This window comes from Oncorhynchus gorbuscha, linkage group LG11 (assembly GCF_021184085.1).
Source record: "Oncorhynchus gorbuscha isolate QuinsamMale2020 ecotype Even-year linkage group LG11, OgorEven_v1.0, whole genome shotgun sequence".
Classification (NCBI taxonomy): domain Eukaryota; kingdom Metazoa; phylum Chordata; class Actinopteri; order Salmoniformes; family Salmonidae; genus Oncorhynchus; species Oncorhynchus gorbuscha.
The window spans coordinates 72,555,547-72,583,109 of NC_060183.1; the positions used below are offsets into that span (position 1 = coordinate 72,555,547).

At 42.9% G+C, this 27,563-nt stretch overlaps 1 protein-coding gene across 1 annotated transcript; it reads right to left on the reverse strand.

The window, feature by feature from the left end:
- Positions 1–8,884: 8,884 nt before the first annotated feature.
- On the reverse strand, positions 8,885–24,446 carry LOC124047722 (outer dense fiber protein 2-like). The gene is made up of 17 exons (XM_046368026.1): positions 24,147–24,446; positions 23,549–23,656; positions 22,632–22,745; positions 22,405–22,536; positions 22,087–22,277; positions 20,962–21,109; positions 20,592–20,717; positions 20,177–20,251; positions 19,680–19,796; positions 19,278–19,463; positions 18,944–19,053; positions 16,564–16,699; positions 15,973–16,083; positions 13,563–13,669; positions 10,855–11,017; positions 10,531–10,656; positions 8,885–10,367 (listed from the first exon to the last, which is right to left on the reverse strand). The coding sequence occupies exons 1-17, from the start codon at positions 24,147–24,149 to the stop codon at positions 10,197–10,199; spliced, it is 2,124 nt and encodes a 707-aa protein (XP_046223982.1). The 5' UTR covers positions 24,150–24,446; the 3' UTR covers positions 8,885–10,196.
- Positions 24,447–27,563: the final 3,117 nt, after the last annotated feature.

Below are 27,563 nucleotides of genomic sequence, written 5' to 3' on the forward strand. Positions count from 1 at the left end.
CAATCACAGCATGGTGAATACTAAACAAGGAACCGACGGGACAGGAACGGAACACAAAGGAATAAATAGGGACTCTAATCAGGGGAAAGGATCGGGAACAGGTGTGGGAAGACTAAATGATGATTAGGGGAATAGGAACAGCTGGGAGCAGGAACGGAACGATAGAGAGAAGAGAGAGCGAGAGAGTGAGAGAGGGAGGGGGAGAGAGAGGGATAGAAGGAGGGAAAGAACCAAATAAGACCAGCAGAGGGAAACGAATAGAATGGGGAGCACAGGGACAAGACATGATAATAAATGACAAACATGACAATATGTGTGTTTTTTGTCTCATCTAGGGTGTTTGTACTGTCTAGGTGTTTATGTAGGTCTATGGTTGCCTAGATTGGTTCACAATTAGAGGCAGGTGTTTATCGTTGTCTCTGATTGGGAACCATATTTAGGCAGCCATCTTTAGGTATTTCGTGGGTTATTTTCTATGTTATACTGCATGTTAGCACAGTGTTTATATAGCGGTCACGGTCGTCTTTTTTTTGTTTAAGTGTTCTTCATTAATAAAGAAGAATGTATTCTAATATTCTAACCACGCTGCGCCTTGGTCTACAAATCAAATCAAATCAAATTTATTTATATAGCCCTTCGTACATCAGCTGATATCTCAAAGTGCTGTACAGAAACCCAGCCTAAAACCCCAAACAGCAAACAATGCAGGTGTAAAAGCACGGTGGCTAGGAAAAACTCCCTAGAAAGGCCAAAACCTAGGAAGAAACCTAGAGAGGAACCGGGCTATGTGGGGTGGCCAGTCCTCTTCTGGCTGTGCCGGGTAGAGATTATAACAGAACATGACCAAGATGTTCAAATGTTCATAAATGACCAGCATGGTCAAATAATAATAAGGCAGAACAGTTGAAACTGGAGCAGCAGCACAGTCAGGTGGACTGGGGACAGCAAGGAGCCATCATGTCAGGTAGTCCTGGGGCACGGTCCTAGGGCTCAGGTCCTCCGAGAGAGAGAAAGAAAGAGAGAATTAGAGAGAGCATATGTGGGGTGGCCAGTCCTCTTCTGGCTGTGCCGGGTGGAGATTATAACAGAACGTGGCCAAGATGTTCAAATGTTCATAAATGACCAGCATGGTTGAATAATAGTAAGGCAGAACAGTTGAAACTGGAGCAGGAGCATGGCCAGGTGGACTGGGGACAGCAAGGAGTCCTCATGTCAGGTAGTCCTGGGACATGGTCCTAGGGCCCAGGCCAGTTGAAACTGGAGCAGCAGCATGGCCAGGTGGACTGGGGACAGCAAGGAGTCATCATGTCAGGTAGTCCTGGGGCATGGTCCTAGGGCTCAGGTCCTCCGAGAGAGAGAAAGAAAGAGAGAAGGAGAGAATTAGAGAACGCACACTTAGATTTACACAGGACACCGAATAGGACAGGAGAAGTACTCCAGATAAACAAACTGACCCTAGCCCCCCGACACATAAACTACTGCAGCATAAATACTGGAGGCTGAGACAGGAGGTGAAACCATACAATGGTCTACACCAGGGGTGTCAAAGTCAAATGGACGGAGGGCCAAATAAAAAATTTAGCTACAAGCCGAGGGCCGGACTGTTCGAATGTTCATTGAAAAATTTTTAAATGACGCATATAGTCTAGTGAACCTAATTGAACCTACTGAAAACCTAACAAATATATTCCAATATGATCAGATAAATAAAGCAATATTTTCTTATGGCTCTGTCAGTAATCTTTAATTTTCAACAGACACAAAAGACAAATTTCCTTTATATAAAAATCCCCATAACATGAACATTAAATGAAAGAAACCGGTATTCAAGGCACCATCAGTAGCCTATATTTTCTATTTTAGCAAAAGTGGGCTAAATTTACTTCAAAGAAAAAAACAATAACAGCAATTTTCTATCATCCACTCAACTGAAATATTTTTAAAATATAATTGGATTGAAATACAATAAAATAAAGTGCAAAAATCTATTAATCAAAAACAACACTTTGTTTAAGGAGAAGTAACATGCAGTGAAAACAAATATTAAACTTTAACTTTTAAACTTGAACTGAGTAAAAACTCTAAATATGTGATTGCACAGTAATGTTCACTTGTTTGAGGTTGAGGGTGATACTTGGTGGTGTCCCATCTTTTCCACAAGTTCTGTCATGCAGGTGAATGAGGACCCAAAAGCGACTTGGCGAAAACAGAGTCTTTAATCCAGTAAAGTAATTCTACAAACATAAGACATAATTCCACTCGTAATGACGAGAACAGACTGGAGACTCGATCAAGAACTGCAGGTTGCCTCGGGAAGGCACTTGAACCTAGCAGACTCAGACACCTGCTCTCCACGCAGCATCTGAGGGAAACACGACACGACAGGGCGATACACAGACACAGCACGGTGAACAATAGACAAGGATCCGACAGGACAGGAACGGAAAACAAGGGAAGAAATAGGGACTCTAATCAGGGGAAAAGATAAGGAACAGGTGTGGGAAGACTAAATGATTGATTAGGGGAATAGGAACAGCTGGGAGCAGGAACGGAACGATAGAGAGAAGAGAGAGAGGAAGGGAGAGAGAAAAAGGGGAACGAACCTAAAAAGACCAGCAGGGGGAAAATGAACAGAGGGAAAAGCAAAATGACAAGACAATCTAAGACAAAACATGACAAGTTCATCAATGTTCGGGGTAAGGCTCTGAGCTGAGGAAATCCTCAGAATTGAGTGGAGGTGTTCAGCAGTAAGTCGACTTCTGTGTGATGTTTTGTTCAAGTTCATCAAAGAAAACAGTTGTTCACACAGGTATGTGCTGCCAAACATAGACAACGTTTGAGCAGCCTGGATGCGCAGCTGGGGCATTGTGTCGGGGAGGAAACGGGCGAACTCCGCAGCACCCACTGCCGCATATTTTGCCCTCAGTGCATCATTGCATTGGAGGTCAATCAACTCCATTTGGAGGTTTGGTGGTGAGCTTTCCACGTCAACAGCAAATGGGTTACCGAGCAGTTCCAACCTGCTTTTTTGTGCTTCAAAGTCAGCAAATCGGCGTCGAAAGTCAGCGGCAAGCATACCTATTTTATCAGCCAACTGTGCGCTCAGGAACGCACTGGTAGAGAGCTTCTCTTTCATGGTCTGGCAGCTGGGAAAGTGGCTCAAATTTTCTTTCCGCATCTGCGTCTCCCACAGAGTCAGTTTGGTTTTAAATGCCTTCACTGTACTTGACATATCAGAGATGACACGATCCCGACCCTGCAGCTGCAAGTTCATTGCATTCAGATGACTCGTAATGTCACACAGAAAAGCCATTTCACACAGAAACATTTCGTCTCGGAGTTGTGTTGTGTCTTTCCCTTTGCTGTCCAAGAACAGACAAATCTCCTCACGAAGCTCGAAACATCTTTGAAGCACCTTTCCCTGGCTTAGCCATCGCACCTCTGTGTGATAAGGCAAATCACCATGCTCCGTTTCTAACTCCGTCAGAAATGCCTTGAACTGGCGGTGATTCAAACCTTTGGCTCTGATAAAGTTAACTGTGCGCGTGATGATGCTCATTACATGCTCCATTTTCAAGGCTTTACCGCACAACGCTTCCTGGTGTATGATACAATGATAAGCTGTCAGCTCACCTGTCGCGTTTTCCTCTTGCATCTTTTCCCGTATCTTTTCCACCAGTCCGCTCCTGTGTCCACACATCGCAGGTGCTCCGTCGGTTGTCAAACCCACGAGTTTTTCCCAAGGCAGCTCCATCTCATTTACACATCTTGACACCTCTTCATACAAATCATGCCCCGTAGTTGTGCCATGCATAGGACGTAAAGCCAAAAACTCCTCTGTCACGCTTAGGCTGGAGTCCACTCCGCGGATGAAAATTGACAACTGGGCAATGTCAGAAATGTCGGTGCTCTCATCCACAGCCAAGGAATATGCAATGAAATCTTTTCCCTTTTTCACAAGCTGCTCTTTTAGATTGATGGACAACTGGTCTACTCTCTCGGCAATGGTGTTTCTGCTCAGACTCACATTTAAAAAGAGTTGCCTTTTTTCTGGGCAAACTTCGTCACAAACTTTAATCATGCAGTTTTTGATGAAATCCCCTCCGTAAATGGCCGGGCTGATTTAGCGATCTCTTCTGCCAAAATAAAACTGGCCTTGACAGCAGCCTGGCCTTGTGATTTGGCTTTTTTGAACAGAGCCTGTCGAGATTTGAGGCCTCGTTTTAATTCCTCTGCCTTTTGTAGCCTTTGTTCCATGTCCATATTCTTGTTTTTGTCCGCGTGTTTCGTTTCATAATGTCGTCTCAGATTATACTCTTTCAGTACCGCCACACTTTCTCCACACAGAAGACACACAGGTTTTCCAGCTACCTCCGTGAACAAATACTCCGACTCCCACCTTGTTTGAAACCCCCGGTTCTCAGTGTCCACCTTCCGTTTTGCCATTTTTGATGGGTATCTGAAAGTTAATTTTACTGTGATGCTGACAACTGCTGTGCCAATAAATATTGAAATGAAGCAGCCTACTGCTCGGTGCGTCACCGTTGCATTGTGGGAAATGTAGTATTGGTGCGTGTAAAAGATCTGCGGGCTGCCGGCTTGCTGCGGTCTGCGGGCCGGTTCTAATAATAAATCAAGATCATCCCAGGGGCCGTAAAAAACCTTCTCGCGGGCCGGATGTGGCCCGCGGGCCTTGACTCTGACATATGTGGTCTACACCATACAATGATTGTGACACACTCACAAAACTTTATTTGTTTATCCATTTTTTATTTCACCTTTATTTAACTAGGCACACAAACAACTTACTTGTAGCAAATAACATAGAATACCTACCAATAGTGTGCTTCCATTTCTATTATAATATAACATGTTCCCAGATGGCTCTGTCTTGAAGTATCACCCTCCTTAGCAGACATGCAATGAACCATGTTGTCACAACTTTCAATTGTTGGCTCTGTTTACATTAGACAGCCCCATCAAGATAGAAGGACAAAGAGGACAGAAACAACCAATAGAAAGACACCCGCTACTCTAGATCCAGAACCCCATATAAACCAGCAATCAACCGTTGCAATCTTCACATTCATTTCAGTGACCGACACAGACCAAACCAGGAGAATGTCAACTTCTGAGGACTTTGCATTGTCCAGTGAGCATTTGGCAGCAAGGGACAATGGCAGAGGCATAGCATTCCACTTGTAAGTACCACATTTCTTTACTATTATCCTGCTGACAGTTACATGAATTAGTCCTTTGCTGAGGGGAGGTTGCCATACCAAATTGTTCCGCTGGCTGAAAGGTTATGCAGTAATAAAACTCATCATTTGCTCAACAGCTTTGATGCAGTTGACTCAGGATACAGTTTGCAACCTGGTGTCATCCCAACCAATTTTGATGTCCAACAATGACAGGTAAGCCTATTTTGGCTTTATTTTTACTGATTTGTGTGCTAATACCCTCTGGTGTGACCATGCCTTGTGAAACATACTTTTGCCTGATATGTAAGCAGGCCCAACACCCGACCTCATTTTTGTCAACACTCTATCCACAACCCCCATTCTGTCACACCTCTGTGAAGCAGTTGTGATAAAAGCCTATAGGTCTGATGGTGTGATTGGAAGTTAACTTTGACATTATTCTATTGATCAACTCAGATTTCGATTTCCAAACAAATCAAATGTTTATGAAAGGATCTTAGACCCATTGTGTCGTTATCTTTTGTTCCTGGCCTGCTGTGGTGATACCTACACTGTCTAAACTCCCCGTGGACTCTTGGGGCATGGCCTTTCAGCCCATGAACTCTCTCCCTCTCTTTATTCATAATAATTGCGTAATAACAGGCCCCATGAGGGGATAACAATATAAATGTATTTCAAATATTACTTCACTACAGATTCATGTTATATGGCCAAGCTAACCCAAGCAGTATGGGGCTGGCCTAGATATCCTACCAGAGTTGCTCAAACCATGCTGGAAAGGACAATCAAAAGACTACTAGGCCTAAGTGTTGGCACCAGATACACAGTTATCACCTATTATCTTTTCAATCCGAATTAAAGTGTGACAGTGTGTTAAAAAACACTCCACAATTATTTGTGTTCGAATTTGGTTTAGATTTATCTGAATTTGTCTTTGTTTGGATGTTTTCTAGGAAATGCCTAACCTGCCTAGTCCAATAAGACATCTTCATGAATCTGAGAACAATGCTATGAGAAGTCCCACGCTTGCTCTCTGTTCTTGTGAAGGATCTCCCATCGCCACCATCATTCACCTAATGGCCGAAATGAGTTCACGAGATGAACTTAAAAACAGACTCCGAAGACAGTTAGTGATAACACTCCAGCAACGTGACGAGTACCAGAGGAGAGACAGAGAAGCCATAGCCAAAGTGAGGATGTTTGAGAGAAAGGCCATTGTGTTGAGGGCACAGGTCAGTGCTTTACAACCAGGTCAATTCCATTTACCATCTGGTCAGATCTCAAACAACTTAGTGCGAGCCAGCAGACAAATACAGGTAGGTTTACTTTTCTGGCTTGATTAGGATGTGTAGGTAGGGCTGTATTTTTGTGCAGATGCTGAAAGCTAAAGACAAATGGGATGACAATTCCTTAAACACAACGAGGGCCAAATTTGTGTCAATTACTTGTGTTGAAATTATATGTAGAACTTTTAGCTTTATTTTGATCTCTTCCAGGAACTGCGTGAACAGGCTAGACAGTATCAAATGCCTATTCCAATAAGAACTGTTCGTGGATCTCAGAACAGTGCTATGAGATGCCATGGTGACACTCTCTGTTCCTCTTGTGGCCAACCTCTCACCTCAATCAGCATACGCCTACGGGCGGTGATGAGATCCCGGCAAGCACTGAAAAACACCTTTGGAAGACAATTCGCGCTGATAATCCAGCAACGTGATGAGCTCAGGACCAGAGCCAGAGAAGCTGAAGCTAAAGGGAGGATTTTGGAGAGAAGGCACATCCTGATGAAGGCACAAGTCAGAGCTGTGCATGAGGCCTACCTAAGAGATATCGAGTTACGTAAACTCAGCAACCCATAACCAAATGTTGTGTGAACCTTGGGTTCTGGAACCAGGGGATGTGATGTTTGTGAGAAATTGGAAGTTATTTGATAAAGTTATTTGTCACTTACCCAAGTGGAGAGAAATGGCTAGTTATTTGATGCAAGATGATTTGCAGTTGACAGCAAGTCAATAGCCTTATGACAGGCTTCTCTCATGAGAGAGTTAGGTGAAAGAATGAAAATATACAATCAATTCCATGCATTCGTGCATAAATTCCATGCATAATTCCTTTGAATACCATAATGATCTTAGCTTTTCTGTACAATATTTTAATAAAAATGTATACATTGTATATATTTTCCATTTTACCTATATTAAAGTGGATGAGAAAAAAATAATTTCTAAGTGTGTGTGTACGTAACAGCCTACACTCCTTTAGAGTCAATGGTTTATGTCATGACGTTGCCCTCTTTGGGTACAGCGAACACTATTTCCCCCTCCCTCTGCTCCAGCCCTTTTCTATGCATCATTCCCCTACCTCTGTCACACCCAGGCTGCTGTGGTCAGAAGAGGTAGTAAATTCCTAGAGAAGATCCTGCCTCATGGCCAGACAGTATAGAGAGAGTGAGTTTTCATAGAGAGAACAAAGGAATTTCTTCCACCTCACAGAACTGGAGAACCAAACGTCATTTATGTTCTGGAGAAGGTATAAAAGATTGGTGAAGAATCCGGCTACGAACTGGTCCGTTTGGTACAATTTTGTTTAACTCATGAGAGACAATACAGCCACATTACCATAATGATGTTTATACAATAGCCTCATGAGGCTTACATATAAGATGAATGAGTGAGGGTGATACTGTTTGTGAAATTGTGTAATGTGATTTTGGACTGTTTAATGAAGGAAACTCCAATTCCCTAAAAAGTTTCACTAAGTCAGGACCTGGCGTCATGAGACAGCCTTTTCTATGTCCCGAATAAAACCCCCACCTGGGTTTAATATCAGCAGACCGAGCTTACCTCAATTACGAGATGGCTAAAGGTTGCAGACCAGTTTACCACGAGAGGGCCAATGTTTGAGTAGAGACTATAAACCTGAGTATAAACGAAGGTTTGAGTAGATGGCTGAATCTTTTAACCATGCCACGTGGTTAAACTCTTAGACTATCGATACCGACAGAATAAGAACAAGTCTGATATTAATTACTAGTCTGCAGCTAGGAATTCGGCATCATTGAACGCGAAGACCGACATCTATTCTATAACGACATGAATGAATGTCACTCTGAACTAGCCAATCTAACCACGACAGAGAGAGAGAGGGCGGACAGACTCTCCAACAAAAACAAACTTTTCAACAGAGATCCAGATGACACACTGAGTGTAAATATATATATATTGATTGCAATTGTTCCCGAATGAGTGAGAGTTCATGTGCAAAGGATTAGCATTTAAATGGTTATAATTATCACTCTAACAAGCCACCATACTGGTTAAGCCCACTAGGGCACATCCCCCTATCATTTCTTTGTAACCATATCTACTTTGTTTGTTTGTGTTATGCATTTCTGTGAGTACTTAGTAAATAAATGATTTTAAGATAATTGATGTATGGATGACTCATAGTGAAGACTGGGTTCGTGCAGATAACCAACAATTTATGGACGTTTGGAGTGAGACTAACGTGAGGTAAAGAATAATTCATTAATCAGAAGACTAGGTGATCAGATATTAAAATATCTGAAAGTTATATTAGGAAAATTATAACTTTTGTAATCTGAATATTTTCCTTGGTGCCCTGACTTCCTAGTTAATCACGTAATAATAATTACAGAGAAATTTTGATAGATTCATCTTCAGTTTAATGATGCCAAAGACACAACAGCTATTACCAGAAAAGAATAACCTTTTAAATTGCTTTATTGTAACTCAACACTTTCAAGGTATATACAATAATTGTATTAAAGTATAAAAAATATATCCTATTTCATAATTAAAGTAGAAGTACAACTATTACAATTATCACCAAGAGCACATCAACTCCTACTGACCCAAATAAACAGTACAACCCAAACTAAATCATTAGTTTCATTGATATGGCCTTGGTTAGCAGATAGCACCAATCATTAGCCTGGGTACTATTATTTTTGCGTGAACATGCCGCTCCTCGTCACGCCAAACATGACAAGGAGTTGACATGATAGCAAAAAAAGATCTGGGACCAGGCTAATCAATCATAGCACCAATGGAACAATTCCGTAACATGATAAGATGATAAATAGACGGATGCTGTATATGACAACTATGCGACAGGGTAGCTAGACAGCTATGGTTTGGTACAGTACATTTGTTAGGTGGGTGGCTAGCTATATAGTGTTGTACAGTAAGGTACAGGACAGAATGATACAGTTTGCTGAGATATCATGAACTGTAGAGGTGAAAACATAATGGCCTTAGTAGGACATCAACAACTATAGGATTACTGTAGACAAGCAGGAAGTAAATCCCCAAAACATTCCTTATCCCAGCACACTTCAGTTGGTAGAGCATGGCGTCAGCCATGCCAGGGTTGTGGATTTGATTCCCGGAGCTACCCATACATAAAATGTATGCACGCATAAGTTGCTTTGGATAAAAGCGACTGCTAAATTGCATATATTATTCAACAAGTGACTTTCCGGGAGTCAGGCTCTGATGGTGATTCATGCCTAAAAGTAAGCCTATTGTTTTTTTTGTCCTGTCAATAAATGTATCAGATTTACCCAGAAACAGAAGGATCTGTATTCTCCCTGATAGTCACTAGTTAAAGCGTCCTGGGGAAAGGAGTGTTTTTAAAAATTATTTCCAAGTCCCTCAGCCGAACAGATGATTCCTTTTTTTGTTTTAGCTGGACTGAAGCGTGTTTGGGTGTACTTTTCCAAGCTGGAAGTGAAGACTGTGTAAACTATTAATGTCTGCAAACAGCACTTTCCTTTCTTGAAAAAATTGATATATTATAGCCGTCTAATTGTAACATATACACACTCAAAATCCACATATTTCATATAGATGAAAAGAGCCCTCTGAAAATGGACCTGGATAAATAAGTGTGTTTGGGGAGAGTATCCTCAGATGGGATAGGTGTGTGTGTCTGTGTGTGTGTGTTCTGAGATAATCTTTGGGGATGGTCCCGTCAGATAGGAGAGGGGGCCCGCAGAGAGCTGGTGAGGACTAAGTTGCCGAACACGTTGGCATAGGATGCTTTGAGGAACTGGACGTAGTTCTGCAGACTCCTGTTGATGCTGTCTGACTGCTCCAGACGATCCTTCACATCCTGCAGACGCGACTGATAACGCCGCTCCACCTGGGGGGGGGCACACACACACAGTTATGAAATGATCTCTGATTGTGTAAGGTCAGTATTGTCGTGATTCAATGTCTTTGACCACAATAGGTTTAGAGACTATCATAGATTATAATCAGAGTTTTACATGAGAGATGTGCATTTTTAAAACACTCGCCCACACCTCCTCTTTGCTACGGCGTAGGGTGGTGAGTTCTGTGGCGGTTCTGCTCAACTGTGTCTCTAGGTCCACCACCTTGGACTGGGTGGAGCGCTCTTTGGTGGACGCACGCTCCTGGGTGTTGGACACCTATACACCAGGACAGAGATACTCCATCAGACAGAGCAACGGACTTCTCACCTTGTTACAACAAAGATAAAACATCCTCAGGGAAGAAAACTATCGTCATAGTATTTTAGCTGATGTCGTGGTGAGATTTTTGTTGTCTGAAAATGACTGCTCCCCAGCCTCCCCCTGTCCCCAGGCAGCCAGGAGCCCCAGACAGACCTGCAGTCGGGCGTCTTCTAAAGCCTCCTCCAGCTGGTGGGTCAGGTGGGTGCACTCACGGGACTTCTCCTCCAGACAGAGATGGTTGCTGTGGATGGTCTCCTCCCGCTTGGCGATCACCCCCGCCAGGTCCCTGCTTTGACTGGTGGCCTCCTCCAACTTCCTGTAAGGGAGAGACAGGGTGGGAAGGAGGGAGGGAGGGATAGGGTGGTTAAAGGGAGAGATAGAGGGGAGGGCTGTAAGACCCAGGTATGCTCACACATACATCACACGGGATACATAAACACACACAGAGGGGGGGGTCACATGTATCCGCCGGGGTCACACTAACACTGTACTGTATGTCACTTTGGATATACAGTTGAAGTTGGAGGTTTACATACACTATAGCCAAATACATATAAACTCAGTTTTTCACAATTCCTGACATTTAATCAGAGTAAAAATGTCCTGTCTTAAGTCAGTTAGGATCACCACTATTTTAAGAATGTGAACTGTCAGAATAATAGTAGAGAGAATGATTTATTTCAGCTTTTATTTCTTTCATCACATTCCCAGTGGGTCAGCAGTTTACATACACTCAATTAGTATTTGGTAGCATTGCCTTTAAATTGTTTAACTTGGGTCAAACGTTTTGGGTAGCCTTCCACAAGCTTCCCACAATAAGTTGGGTGAATTTTTTGCTCATTCCTCCTGACAGAGCTGGTGTAACTGAGTCAGGTTTGTAGGCCTCCTTGCTCGCACACGCTTTTCAGTTCTGCCCACAAATTTTCTATAGGATTGAGGTCAGGGCTTTGTGATGGCCACTCCAAAACCTTGACTTTGTTGTCCTTAAGCCATTTTGCCACAACTTTGGAAGTATGCTTGGGGTCATTGTCAAATTGGAAGACCCATTTGCAACCAAGCTTGATATTTTGCTTCAATATATCCACATAATTTCCATCCCTCATGATGCCATCTATTATGTGAAGTGCACATTTACATTACATTTACATTTAAGTCATTTAGCAGACGCTCTTATCCAGAGCGACTTACAAATTGGTGCATTCACCTTATGACATCCAGTGGAACAGTCACTTTACAATAGTGCATCTAAATCTTAAAGGGGGGGGGGTGAGAGGGATTACTTATCCTATCCTAGGTATTCCTTAAAGAGGTGGGGTTTCAGGTGTCTCCGGAAGGTGGTGATTGACTCCGCTGTCCTGGCGTCGTGAGGGAGTTTGTTCCACCATTGGGGGGCCAGAGCAGCGAACAGTTTTGACTGGGCTGAGCGGGAGCTGTACTTCCTCAGTGGTAGGGAGGCGAGCAGGCCAGAGGTGGATGAACGCAGTGCCCTTGTTTGGGTGTAGGGCCTGATCAGAGCCTGGAGGTACTGAGGTGCCGTTCCCCTCACAGCTCCGTAGGCAAGCACCATGGTCTTGCAGCAAAGCACCCTCAACAACATGATGCTGCCACACCCGTGCTTCGCAGTTGGGATGGTGTTCTTCGGCTTGCAAGCATCCTCTCCCCCCCCAAACAAAACAAATGGTCATTATGGCCATACAGTTCTATTTTTGTTTCATCAGACCAGAGGACATTTCTCCAAAAAGTACAATCTTCACCCCCATGTGCAGTTGTAAACCGTAGTCTGGCTTTTCTATGGCAGTTTTGGAGCAGTGGTTTCTTCCTTGCTGAGCAGCCTTTCACGTTATGTCGATATAGGACTCGTTTTACTGTGGATATAGATACATTTGTACCTGTTTCCTCCAGCATCTTCACAAGGTTTTTTGCTGTTGTTCTGGGATTGATTTGCACTTTTCACACTAAAGTAAAGTACATTCATCTCTAAGATACATCTCTAAGAGACACAACGCGTCTCCTTCCTGAGCGGTATGACGGCTGCGTGGTCCCATGGTGTTTCTAATTGCGTACTATTGTTTGTACAGATGAACGTGGTACCTTCAGGTGTTTGGAAATTGCTCCCAAGGATGAACCAGACTTGTGGAGGTCTACAATTTTTCTTCTGAGGTCTTGGCTGATTTCTTTAGATTTTTCCATGAGGTCAAACAAAGAGGCACTGAGTTTGAAGGTAGGCCTTGAAATACATCCACAGGTACACCTCCAATTGACTAAAATTATGTCAATTAGCCTATTATATAATTTTCTGGAATTTTCCAAGCTGTTTAAAGGCACAGTCAACTTGGTGTATGTAAACTTCTGACCCACTGGAATTGTGATACAGTGAATTATAAGTGAAATTGTAAACAATTGTTGGAGAAATGTCCTAACCGACTTGCCAAAACTATAGTTTGTAAACAAGAAAATTGTGGAGTGGTTGAAAAATGAGTTTTAATGACTCCAACCTAAGTGTATGTAGACTTCAACTGTAGTAGTCAGGGGCGCAACTTTGGTGGGGGGGACATACTTTTAAAATTATTTTATTTTTATAGTCGGATAAACACTCCAAACAGCCTACACGACAGCTCGGAGGCATCTGCATGGCCCTAAAGCACACCGTTGTCTCGTTTTGTATCACATTTCAATGAGAAAACTGGGGGGGGCACAAAAATGCATGTCACCAGCGAAAGTTGCACCCCTGATATTAGTTATCATATTACAAACACACACAGGAACATGCACACTGTACACACATACAAACTCATACTGTTCAGTGTGTAATGATATTCATGCGGGTCATTGCAAGTGTCAGGCTCTGGAATAGCCGTAACTGTCTGACCTCTCTAGACTCTCCACGGTTTTGCAGCTGTTTGTTCTCCTCCAACAGCACCGAGTTCTTCACTCTCATCAGCTCCACCTGGGTGCCTTGTTGCTCCACCTAGAGACAGACACACACACACACCACCCATTAATAAACCATTAATAACACCAATAAAGCCACAGTCTGGAAGCATACCATTACGTTTTGTGTGCAGCACACACACCATGCTCAGGTCAGCCAAGGTGGCACACACACTCACAAACACTTCCCACCTCCCATACACACACACACACACACACTTTCCACCCCCCCCCCCCACACATTCATGCGCAGGTCGGACAGGGCAGTGGTCAGCTCGGTGCTGTGTCTCTCCTGGGCGTGTTCCCTGTCCTGAGCTTCCTCCAGTAGGACCTCTGTGCTCCGCAGTGCCTCCAGCTCTGTCAGCCGGCCCAGCAGCTCCCTTCACACCACCTCCAACTCCCTCTCCATCCAAAAGGGGGGGTGTGGTTCAGTTGAAGTCGGAAGTTTACATACACTTAGGTTGGAGTCATTAAAACTCGTTTTTCAACCACTCCACAAATTTCTTGTTAACAAACTATAGTCTTGGCAAATCGGTTAGGACATCTACTTTGGGCATGACACAAGTAATTTTTCCAACAATTATTTACAGAGATTATTTCACTTATAATTCACTGTATCACAATTCCATTGGGTCAGAAGTTGACTGTGCCTTTAACCAGCTTGGAAAATTCCAGAAAATTATGTCATGGCTTTAGAAGCTTCTGATAGGCTAATTGACAATTTTAGTCAATACCTACCTTCAAACTCAGTGCCTCGTTGCTTGACATCATGGGGAAATCTTTTTTTTTTTTTTTTACCTCCTACCTTTTACCTTTCCAAATGCCTGAAGGTACCACGTTCATCTGTACAAACAATAGTACGCAAGTATCAACAGCATGAGACCAGGCAGCCGTCATACCGCTCAGGAAGGAGACGCGTTCTGTCTCCTAGAGATGAACGTGCTTTGGTGCAAAAAGTGCAAATTAATCCCAGAACAACAGCAAAGGACCTTGTGAAGATGCTGGAGGAAACAGGTACAAAAGTATCTATCCACAGGAAAACGAGTCCTATATCGACATAAACTGAAAGGCCGCTCAGCAAGCCACTGCTCAAAAACCGTCATAAAAAAGCCAGACTACAGTTTGCAACTGCACATGGGGACAAAAATCGTACTTTTTGGAAAAATGTCCTCTGGTCTGATGAAACAAAAATAGAACTGTTTGGCCATAATGACCACTGTTATGTTTGGAGGAAAAAGGGTGACACTTGCAAGCCAAAGAACACCATCCCAACCATGAAGCACGGGGGTGGCAGCATCATGTTGTGGGGGTGCTTTGCTGCAGGAGGGACTGGTGCACTTCACATAATAGATGGCATCATGAGGAATGGAAATTATGTGGATGTCTTGAGATTTTGCTTCAATATATCAGTCAGGAAGTTAAAGCTTGGTTCCAAATGGGTCTTCCGAATGGACAATGACCCCAAGCATACTTCCAAAGTTGTGGCAAAATGGCTTAAGGACAACAAAGTCAAGGTTTTGGAATGGCCATCACAAAGCCCTGACCTCAATCCTATAGAAAATTTGTGGGCAGAACTGAAAAAGCGTGTGCGAGCAAGGAGGCCTACAAACCTGACGCAGTTACACCAGCTCTGTCAGGAAGAATGGGCCAAAATGTACCCAATTTATTGTGGGAAGCTTGTGGAAGGCGACCCGAAACGTTTGACCCAAGTTAAACAATTTAAAGGCAATGCTACAAAATTTATGTAAACTTCTGACCCACTGGGAATGTGATGAAAGAAATAAAAGCTGAAATAAATGATTCTCTCTAGAATTATTCTGACATCTGACATTCTTAAAATAAAGTGGTGATCCTAACTGACCGAAGACAGGGAATTTTTACTCTGATTAAATGTCAGGACTTGTGAAAAACTGAGTTTAAATGTATTTGGCTAAGGTGTATGTAAACTTCAGACTTCAACTGTATATGGCCAATATACCATGGCTAAGGGCTGTTCTTATGCACGACGCAAAGCGGAGTGCCTGGATACAGCCCCTAGCCGTGGTATATTGGTAATATACTACAAATCCCCCGAGGTGCCTTACTGCTATTATGAACTGGTTACCCCTGTAATTAGAGCAGTAAAAATAAATGTTTTGTCATACCCGTCTGTCATAAGCGGTCTGAACCCGCTTTGCGTCGTGCATAAGAACAGCCCTTAGCCGTGGTATATTGGCCATATACCACACCTCCTCGGGCCTTATTGCTTAATTCCCTTTCATTTAGTATATTATTGCATGTTTGTGGGCACTGTATATGGGTACGACGTGGGCGTATACTTGTGTGTGTGTGTGTACATACCTGGGTCTTATAGCTGTCTACCAGGCTCTCGTATTGCTTCACAGAGGCTTTGACTTGTTGTACCTCTGACTGGGACAGAGCCAGCTTCTCCTCCACAGCAGATAACCTGGCCTGAATGAGGGAAACACACTCATATGGCTGTCAGCCTGCAGTACGGAACGGTGTACATGTGTGTACCAGAATAATCTGACCACAAATCGGTGTTATGATGCAATGAAGCAATCTATTACCTGGTCAGCTAAATCTATGAATAATTAATTTAATTTGTATCTTTAATGTACTGAAACCAGAACCAACACATACTATTTGTTAGGTACCGGGTAGAAATGGGATTCTCGTAAAAGAAGAAAGTACCACATAATGGATTGGTACAGAAACAGATTAAAGGGGAAGGGAAACACTAGGCTTTAGAATGTCAGCTAACTGTAACGTTGCTTAGCTTTACTTCCTAAAGTGTTTACATTCCCCTTTAAAGCCCAATGAAAAATATCCATTCAAAGCGATTTCTAGTCCAACTTCCAGACTAAAATGAATCTGTCTCCGGGAAACTGGCCCAGAAATTTCAAGTGTTAATCCATTGTCATCATTGACCTTGAGGCTCTGGTTCTGTAGGCTGGCGTGGGTGCCCTCTGTGGTGAGACTGTGCAGGCGGTCCAGGAGCCCCTCTCTCTCGGCCCGGCCCTTGTCCTCTCTCCCATGGAGCTGCTGTGTCAGGTCTGACATTTGGCTGCACACACAGGGTGGAGCAGGATGATAAAAATTGGATTATGAAGGATTTACGTCAGCTGGGCTTTATGTTAGACCATGGGAGTTTATACTGTGTAGACACTATTCTTGACATAGCTCATTCTAATATTTCTACTACTGTACATTACATTTTAGTTACTGTTTATAAACACAGCATATTTATTAATATACTGGATTCTTGATGTAGCACACTCTAATATATCTACTGCTTTACATATCATTCTTAGTCTACACTACATGACCAAAAGTATGTGGACACCTGCTCGTCGAACATCTCATTCCAAAATCATGGGCATTAATATGGAGTTGGTCCCCCCTTTGCTGCTATAACAGCCTCCACTCTTCTGGGAAGGCTTTCCACTAGATGTTGGAACATTGCTGCAGGGACTTGCTTCGATTCAGCCACAAGAGCATTAGTGAGGTTGTGCCCTGATGTTGGCCGATTAGGCCTGGCTCGCAGTCGACATTCCAATTCCTCCCAAAGGTGTTCGATGGGGCTGAGGTTAGTGCTCTGTATGGGCCAGTCAAGTTCTTCCACACCGATTTCAACAAACCATTTCTGTATGGATCTCACTTTGTGCACGGGGGCATTGTCATGCTGAAACAGGAAAGGGCCTTCCCCAAACTGTTGCTACAAAGTTGGAAGCACAGAATCATCTACAATGGCAATGTCATCCTTGTCATAGACTGTTCTCTCTGCTACCACACGGCAAGCGGTATCGGAGCACCAAGTCTAGGTCCAAAAGACTTCTTAACAGCTTTTACCCCCAAGCCATAAGACTCCAGAACAGCTAATCAAATGGCTATCCAGACTATTTTCATTGCCCCCCCCTCTTTTAAACTGCTGCTACTCTCTGTTTATTATCTATGCACAGTCACTTTAACTCTACCTAAAACTGCATTGTTGGTTAAGAGCTTGTAAGTAAGCATTTCACTGTAAGGTCTACACCTGTTTGTATTCAGCACATGTGACAAATAACATTTGATTTGCTGTAGCATTAAGATTTCCCTTCACCGGAACTAAGGGGCCTAGCCCGAACCATGAAAAACAGCCCTGACTCTTATTCCTCCTCCACCAAACTTTACAGCTGGCACTATGCATTAGGGCAGGTAGCGTTCTCTTGGCATCCACCTAGATTCGTCCTTCGGACTGCCAGATGGTGAAATGTGATTCATCACTCCAGAGAATGCGTTTCCACTACCCCAGAGTCCAATGAGCTTTACACCACTCCAGCCGATGCTTGGCATTGCACATGGTGATCTTCGGCTTGTGTGCGGCTTCTTGGCCATGGAAACCCATTTCATGAAGCTCCCGATGAACAGTTATTTTGCCAATGTCGCTTCCAGAGGCAATTTGGCACTCGGTAGTGAGTGTTGCAACCAAGGACAGACCATTTTTAAAGAGCTATGAGTTTCAGCACTCGGTGGTCCCTTTCTGTGAGCTTGTGTTGTGGCCTACCACTTCGCGGCTGAGCCGTTGTTGCTCCTAGAGGTTTTCAATTCACAATAACAGCACTTACAGTTGACCAGGGCAGCTCTAGCAGGGCATACATTTTACAAACTGACTTGTTGAAAAGGTGGCATCCTATGACGGTGTCACATTGAATGTCACTGAGCTCTTCAGTACGGGCCATTCTACTGCCAATGTTTGTGTATGGAGATTGCATGGCTGTGTGCTCGATTTTATACACCTGTCAGCAACATGTGTGGCTGAAATAGTCAAATCCACAAATTTGAAGGGATGCCCACATACTCTTGTATATATTATGCATCTTGTGTAAATTAATCTGGTGTATACAGTATATGTATAGATTGCATGTGGATTACTGTAACAGTTTTATTTGGGTTTTTAATGAATTAGTACAGAAAATCTTGATTTGTCTTTTGGTTGTGGGTTATCTGTGTACTTCTTTGACATTTCACTGCATTGTTAGGAGCTAGTAAGATGGGCATTTCACTGCATTGTTAGGAGCTAGTAAGATTGGCATTTCACTGCATTGTTAGGAGCTAGTAAGATGGGCATTTCACTGCATTGTTAGGAGCTAGTAACATGGGCATTTCACTGCATTCCCTATAAGATCTGCTAAACGGTGTTACGCGACCAATGACTTTGATTTGACTATATTTTACATTTGACATATTTATGATTGTGCTTGATTCTGTGTCCCCTCTTATTTTGAGAGAAAGTGGTCAATCAACTGAAGCATCTCTCCCTTTCTCTCACCTGTTGAGGACTGAGACCTCCATCTCTAGCTGAGTCTTGTCCTTCATTTCCTGGGCGTGGCGACCACGCCAGTTCTCTGCTGCTGATAGGGCCTCTGCCATCTGATTCTCCTGTGAAGTCAACAATATCATCCAATAGATTTGAACATTATTTAAGCCAGGCCCCGCAGAGCTACACGGTACATCTGGCTGATGTTCTAGCCCATTATTAACAAAGGTTGAATAATCATCAAGCTATTCTTCTGTGGGATATCTTGTTCCTAAACACTGATTCAAGGTCAGTTTTTTAAATAAAAATTAGACAGTTAGGCCACCTTCTCCTCCCCTTCACCTACCACATCCAGTAGCTGGGTGCTGAGCTGCCCGGCGGTATCTTCGCTGCGTTCAGCCTGGTGTTTCTGGGCCCGTGTGGCCCTCTTCAGGTCCTCTTTGTCGGCCTCCGCCTGAAGTTTCAGACTCCGCAACTGCTCCAGCAGGTGACCCATCTCTCCCTGCTGCTGACTGGCCACCCGCTCCAGGTTCTTGACAAATCCGAAAGCAGAGGGTGAAAAAAAACATACAGGAAGAAATTTTGTCTGCAGAAGAAAAAATATTTGTAGTGGGAATGATCTTTTCACTTTTCTTTTACAATAAGGCATAGGCAAAGTATGTAAACATAGCAAAATGAAGCTGCTCCAGAGCAAGATGAATTGCATACTAAACAGAATCCACACAACAAACATGTCACTCTACTCTACCTTGATTTGCACAGCAAGGCGGTTGTTGTCAGCCTCTTTGCTGCGTAATTGGCTCTGCAAGTGTGCCCGAGTAGACTCCAGCACTTTACAGTTCGCCTGTGGTCTTAGCATTCTCCTGGAACATCAACAGACAGAAAATACAGTATCGTAATCATTCAAATAATTAAATATTTGATGAACACCCTGCGAGTGTGTGAGACACATTACTGCCTCTGTACTTCACCATCTCTGTGTCCAGAAGCGTAGTCAGTTGCTTTACCTCCCTCTCTTTCACTTGCAGTTTCACCACAATATTTTGTGTGATGACATGCCATGTTTATAATATTCTTATAGTGTAATGTATGCGTTACGAATGACACAGACATTAACTTCAGTAGGACCTTCTTCTATTCATCAACTGCCCCAAGAGCACAAACCATTTTGAAGAGGACATTTTGGTGATTCGTAATTCAAGGAATATTTTGCTGACAGACAGTGGCTTATTCAAAGAAACACACTGAGTTTTCTGCCTCTGTGTCTGTCAGCCTCTTCAGAAGTACATCTTTCTGTTCTGACATCCTCGTGGATTCCAGCTGTTCAAAAAACAAACAAGAAAAACAGCCACCACAACAGGTAAAAGTACAGTTATAAGAGAGGGCGTTATTTCAGGCCACAACATGAGATTGTGAGTTGTAATTGGCTTGCTGCCTCATCCTGCTCCTGAAAGTCATTGGTTACTCATCTTGTCAGCATTTTCACCATCCTGGAAGTTGTTGAAACTTAGGGGTTCAAGTAGGGTTAGGGTTCAGGGTAAGTAAAGTATCTTTGCTAATCATGTTGTGGCCCTAAATCAAGGCATGTTATAGCTAAAAGTAAGTTCTACTCTACTGCAGGCCAATCTGACCTCTACTGGCCTGAAGCATGTACCGGTACCTCATGTCCGTGCGGTTCCCTCAGTAGGTGGCGCAGCGTGCGGTTGGTGGCCTCAAACGTCTCCAATTTCTGGAGCAGCAGCTCCTTCTGATGCGCCAGGAGGGAAGACTCAGTCCCAGACATCCTCTTTTCCAACCAAATTAAAGAATTTCATATTTCAACACCTACATTATATCCTGAGGTTGCACCTACCATATGCATTTTGAAAACATATATTGGTTTCTTAGCATGGTTGGGGTCAATTCAGTCAACTGAGGAAGTTAACTAATATCCCCTCTGAAAATAACAAATAGTCTGAATTGGCATGTCAATCCATCCCCTGAATTGAAATTGTGCTGAACCCCATAACCCTGTCTCTGTTGTCACTCACACTGGTGCTGACATTCCTCATCTTAGTGACGGTCTCTCTGAGGGCTGACACCTGTATTGCAGTCTCTGTCCCATCTATCTCAGCCTCCATCAACTTCCTGAGCAGAGTGTCCTTCTCCAGCTGCATCGACTCCATAGACCTCTCTAGTCTGGACAGATGTGTAGGCAGACATCGTATGAGAGGCAGAGGAATTGCAGATTGTGAATATGGGACACAGAAAGGAAAGATTGTTGTATTATAAACTGGGTGGTTTGAGCTCTGAATGCTGATTGGCTGACAGACGTGGTATATCAGACTGTATACCACATTTATTTTTACTGCTCTAATTATGTTGGTTACCAGTTTATAATAGCAATAATGCATCTTGGGGGTTTGTGGTATATGGCTAATGGTTCTACCACACCGCCACAGGCTATATTGCTTAATTATACACTAAGTATACAAAACATTAAGAACACCTTCCTAATATTGAGTTGCACCCCCCTTTTCCCTCAGAACAGCCTCAATTCATTGGCGCCTGGACTCTACAAGGTGTCGATGCTGGCCTATGTTGACTCCAATGCTTCCCACAATTGTGTCAAGTTGGCTGGATGTCCTTTGGGTGTTGTACCATTCTTGATACAAACGGGAAACTGTTGAGCTTAAAAAACCCAGCAGCGCTGCAGTTGTTGACAGAAACCGCCGCGCCTGGCAATTACTACCATACCCCGTTCAAAGTCACTTAAATCTTTTGTCTTGCCCCAAGGCTTAAAAATCCTTCTTTAACCTGTCACCTCCCCTTCACCTACACTGATTGAAGTGGATTTAACAAGTGACATCAATAAGGGATCATAGCTTTCACCTAGATTCACCTGGTCAGTCTGTCATGGAAAGAGTAAGTGTTATTAATTATTTGTACACTCAGATTTTATTTTACCAGGTAAATTGACTGAGAACACATTATCATTTCAAATCAAATCTAATTTTATTGGTCACATACACATGGTTAGCAGATGTAACTGTGAGTGTAGTGAAATGCTTATGTTCCTAGATCCGACAGTGCAGCAGTATCTAAAGCTGTAACGTTACGGAAACAAAGTCAATTCAAATAAACTATGGTTTCAAGTGCGTCTGTCTGGTCCATACCTGCTGGTGCAGTCGCTCTCGTCCAACATCTTCTCCATGGAGTGGCGCAGGCGGGAGTTCTCCCTCTCCGTGACCTCCAGCTCATTGCACACCTCGGCCAGCTCCTCCTCCTGCTCCTCGATGACCTGCTGGGAGGCGCTAAGTTTCTCAGACTGCCGCACCAGCAGCTGCTCCTTCTTTCGCAGCTCCACCTATACACACACACTTATAATATTAAATAAATGTTGTATCAAGAGGTAGGGAACTAGGGGAACTTATACATCCGGTCCTAAGGAGAATTTTACAGGAGGGACAGACCACACTTTTGAACGTGCTGACCTCAGTCATCAGGCTGTCAATCTTCCTCTCGTACTGGTTGATTCGTCCATGCAGCACTTCCTCCTCCTCTGACGAGAGGTCGGCAAATCGCAGCAGAGAGTGGGAGATCTCAGACTGAGGTAATGCTGTGATCTCCAGACGATTTAATAGGCGTATGGATACATTGTATTTGTGGAAATTAAGATAAATAGACAGAGAAGATAAAAGGAGTGAATAGCATGTCAGACCTCCCATTTGTAGGAGGCATCCCGTATGGAGGCCTTCCCAGGCGGTATCCACGGCACTCGTGTCTTGACCTTTGCAGTAGTTCGCAGGTTCCCTCCATCGCCCTTAGTCTTACCCTAAAAAACAGACAGCATAAAACTCAAGGGAGACACTATGCTTTTACATGTAGTGCATGGTATACAGTATCAAATGGTATACATTCAGAGACTGAAAGATTAGTGGAATCTGTGTGGGTTGCTGGACAGGTAGGATGACTGACAGTGAAGGTGAACAGGTGGTCACGTGTCAGGTGACAGAGGAATGTATGAGACTGAGGCAGGAATTCCTTTAACCATAAAGTGGTATATTTACTGGTAGTCTGTGCTGCATCAGAAAGGAAACAAATAACATGTATACAATCAAATTCATAATCAAAGATCAAATCATAGCAGTCATTATTAACAATTCACATTACACAATATGTTTGAAGCGTGCGCTCCAAGCCGCGCTCCGCGGTGATAACTATAAACAATAACTGAATGGCCCACTCTCCCGATCACCACAGATCATTCAGATGAAAGGTAAGAGTCGGTGGACTTACGTGGATTCATGGACGCACAGAACTTCTGGATCAGATGGATTTAGGGAAGAGAAAGCAGCGAGATCAGGCGATGGCAATTTCCTCCTTTTATAGAGTTGAGATCTGTAGGACATTTCCACCTGACCTAATTAAAGCGCCCCTGGCCCAGCTGAGTAAATGGCAATTAATTAAAGGAGTATTCCACCAACTCCATGGGCCTTTTGGAAACAGTGTAAAACATATTCTCCATGCTTTTCGTATCAATTCAGCACCTCAGGCCCTGAATCAGAACTGTATTGATAGGAAACTAGGATATCTAATGAACTTTTCAAAGTGTTCCCCTGAAAAGGTTTTTCCAACCTGTGGTGTCCTGGCAGGGCTCCTACTCTTCTTCACATGCACAGGCGTGGTCTCATTCACGTGCACATGTAGGGGTGGTGAGAATGATCGGGTTCTCAGTGCTTTTTTCTGTAAAAAAAAAAAAGAAGCTGTGTGTCAACTACGCAAAGGCCACAAAATAACTCCCTCATCAGCTCAACCTTTCTATTGTGGCCCAGCATTACCACACTATGCACTGTCATAAACATAGTCAATGGTGCAAAGCAGGCCTTGATAAGGGACAGTTTCACTGGGTACATCATCAAACACAAAAATCAAGGAAATTGGGGCAAGTGTAAACAAACAAGGTGGGGTTGATTCACTGTCAGATGTGATTCTGTTTAGTAGGAGATTGTCTGTCAATCAAAATATAAGTAGTTAGTTAGATAGCCATTATACTAACAAGCTAGATAGATACGTAGCGTATGAAATATAGTAGATACCACATGTAATGGCCTGGTAGAGTTAGCTAGCTATTTGGCTAAACCAAGTTTCTGCTAAAACAGACTGCGATGTGGAGAAATTGATTAGCTAAAAATAAATTGAAGCGTCTACAGCATTATTATCAGAAGTCACTCACCATGTGAAAACCCAAATATTCCTCGAAATGGTAGATTATGTATATTGTTAAATATATTTTACTTAGCTTGCTAGCATTTCATTCAACAGGCAAAGCTTCCTCCAAAACACCATTCTTCTGGTAGACTAGCATTCTGATAGGTGATTGGCTGATTCAAAACTTTGCTGATCTGTGATTGGAGCAAAGAACTGACCTTGGTGTTTTATGGTCCACTTTGTTGATAGCAACGGCTTCCCTGGAAACCGTCCAAGCCTACACAAGTTTGCTTTGGCTGGGGTTGCTCTCCTCTCCTGGGGTCATGGTTAGAAGTGCTTATGCAGCAGGTTAGAATAATTAACTTAGAAGGTTAGGATAATTAGGTTACGGTGAGAAATGGTGTTATGGTTAGGTAAAATGCTAAACGCATGACCTTTTGACCTTAATTTACCAAAGCTGGATTTGTTCTAGCCATGACTATCCTGGCTGCACTCATGATGGTGATGGCAATAGTTAGGTGGTCCAATTAAGGATGACAATTTGCCTAGATCAGTGGTTCCCAACCGGGGATCCTTGGCCTATCCACGGGGGATACTTAAGAAGACTCATGAGAACATAGGCTTACTGGTAAAATTCCCACGAGGGTGTACTTCAGGTGTAGAGCAAAATTCAGTTGGTGGTACAGTAAGCAAAAAAGGTTGTGAACCACAAGCCTAGATAAGACAGCTGTTGTGAACTAAGTCACTTTTAGGTACAGCCACAATAATATAATATAATTCTAGAATGCAGTGTAACTAATAGAAAATAAAATAATACAATATAATAACTTTATTTTTCCTAGAGGGATGTCAGCTGTGGCAAGTGGCATTCACAGTAGATTATAAACAAACAGCTACATTCACACATGTTAATGACAGACTAGTTATGTGATGAAGCTAGAAGGACTGCAAAACTGATCAATATCAGAGTTTCCCAGACCCAATACTGTTTCAGTTTATATAAAAATTCCAGATCATCAATGTTGTCTTGTAGATGTCAATGTTTTTTAAAATGTATTATTCTTTATAGGTGTTTTTCTTTACTGATGGAGTTTGTACCACTTCCCCCAGTCACCCTGTCAATGTTGAGGTCTCGTTGGTAGGGGACAGTTCCATCAAATGAAATTAGGCTCAGGGTGACCCTCAATGTAAACCAATGTTCTAATTGTTGTCAGCTCTACCTTCTGTGGTTGACACTTATGTCTTGTCCTACTCGTACACGACATTATGTGATGTGTAGCCTATCACCTGATCCACATGATGTGAGGTTAGTTATGGGTTCTTATAGTAATTTGTCAGCAGTGGTGTCCATCATTGAATTGAAGGAACTGTGGGATCATTTCAATACTAACCAAGGATCAGTGGAAGAGTGTACTCTTCAATCTGTGCAAGGCACTGTCCAGTACTGCATTCATACTGTAAACAAAGCTAAACTTGTATGCACAATATTCTCAGGTTTAAATCCTACTTATAACAGATGCAAACAGGCCAACACAATGTTAATCCACATGTTCTGGTCCTGATTCTAATCACTTATTGTAGGTCTATTGGTCCTTCATATTCATTTTCATTTCTGAAATTACATGTTTTAACAGGACCATTTTCACAACTAAACAGGGCAGTCCTACAGAACCCTCAGTCTGTCAAACCTGCCTCTCGCTGTCTCTCTCTCACAAACACACCCAAGGAAGAACGAGTTTGTGAGTTGTTTCCCGCCAGAGTGTACTCATATACAGATATTTCCTGGTGTCAAAAGTGAAAGTAAACCCCGGGTGTTGCAATCGTGACATTTTGGCACTGAGAAAAGCTTATTTTGGATACCAAAAAGGTACGATGTTTTGTCTCAATAAACACTAAAAGGTTGTAATGTTTTTCTGTATTAAAAAACTATTATTAGAGGGTGCTTCAGTCAAAGTTTGACCAGTTTTTCTCCTTGTTCTAAAGTAGTGTGTGTAGTGATCAACCATGGTGATCAGTTCGGCTCAGCTGCTTAACATTATGGAGGATCTGGACTCAGACGGGTTGAAGAGATTTCAGTGGTTCCTGACTCAGGATGTGTTGAATGACTATCCTCCCATCCCAAAGAGCTTTCTGGAGAATAGAGACAGGATGGACACAGTGGATAAGATGGTGCAGAGCTACAGCCTGGACGGTGCTGTGACAATCACTCTGAAGATCCTGGGGAAGATGAACCAGAATAGTCTTGCTGAGAAGTTAAAAAAATACATATAGGTATGTAACATAGTCTTATCTTTTGACTAATATGGGGATATGGGGAGTAATCACTGTGCAGTAATTCTCAATCTAAGAAAGTAATGCGTCCCTAGTTGTCTTTTCAAATCCTTAACGATGAGCAGCTAGAGAGAAGAGGCTCAGTGGTTCTGCTGACCAAGCTGATAAATAAGGATAAAGCTAAGGGGAGATTCTACCTGGCCCTGTCAGAGGACCTGGAGAAGCAGACAACATCCTGAAAGATGTCATGCATACAGCAAGATTAAAGGGGTGTTGTTCTGAATTCAACACAAGCCAAACGAGAATGAGCAAGAACATCTTCATTTGCCTTGCTGTTTCAAACAAAATGACATTACTGTATACTAATAAGCTGATCCAGCAGGGGTTGTTACAAGGTAAACTTAAGACTAACAATATTGTTTGGACCCCAGGAAGTGTAGCTGCTGCCTTGGCAGCTAGTTAGGGATCCTAATAAATACAAAATTGTGTAATGTATGGACAGCAAGCACACAGTCGAAATATACATTTATTTTTTTGCCTTTACATGTACATGGCTGTTTGACAAGATTAGGCCTAATAATGGACTGTTGTGGGCTGTATTGCATGGAAAGATAGCCCTTTTTTCTTTTTTAACATTAGCTTGGTTTACAGTGCACTGTTCCTAATTATGGAGTCACTTAGAAATGTCCTTGTTTTTGAAAGAAATACACATTTTTATCCATTAAAATAACATAAAATTGATTAGAAATACAGTGTAGACATTGTTAATGTTGTAAATGACTATTGTAGCTGGAAAAGGCAGATCTGGTCCTTCTTTGGACACTGTGTTAACAAACCTCCAAACGGGGTTCAACGCCATACAACACTCCTTTCGTGGGCTCCAACTGCTCTTAAATGCTAGTAAAAATAAGTGCCTGCTCTTCAACCGATTGCTGCCCACACCTTCAGCTTCCTATTTCGCAACAAAGCCTCCTTCACTCATGCCGCCAAACATACCCTTGTAAAACTGACTATCCTACCGATCCTTGATTTAGGCGATGTCATTTACACAATAGCCCCCAACACTCTTCTCAACAAATTGGATGTAGTTTATCACAGTGCCATCTGTATGCTCTCGTTGGCTGGCCCTCACTACATATCCGTCCCAAACCCACTAGCTCCAGGTCATCTA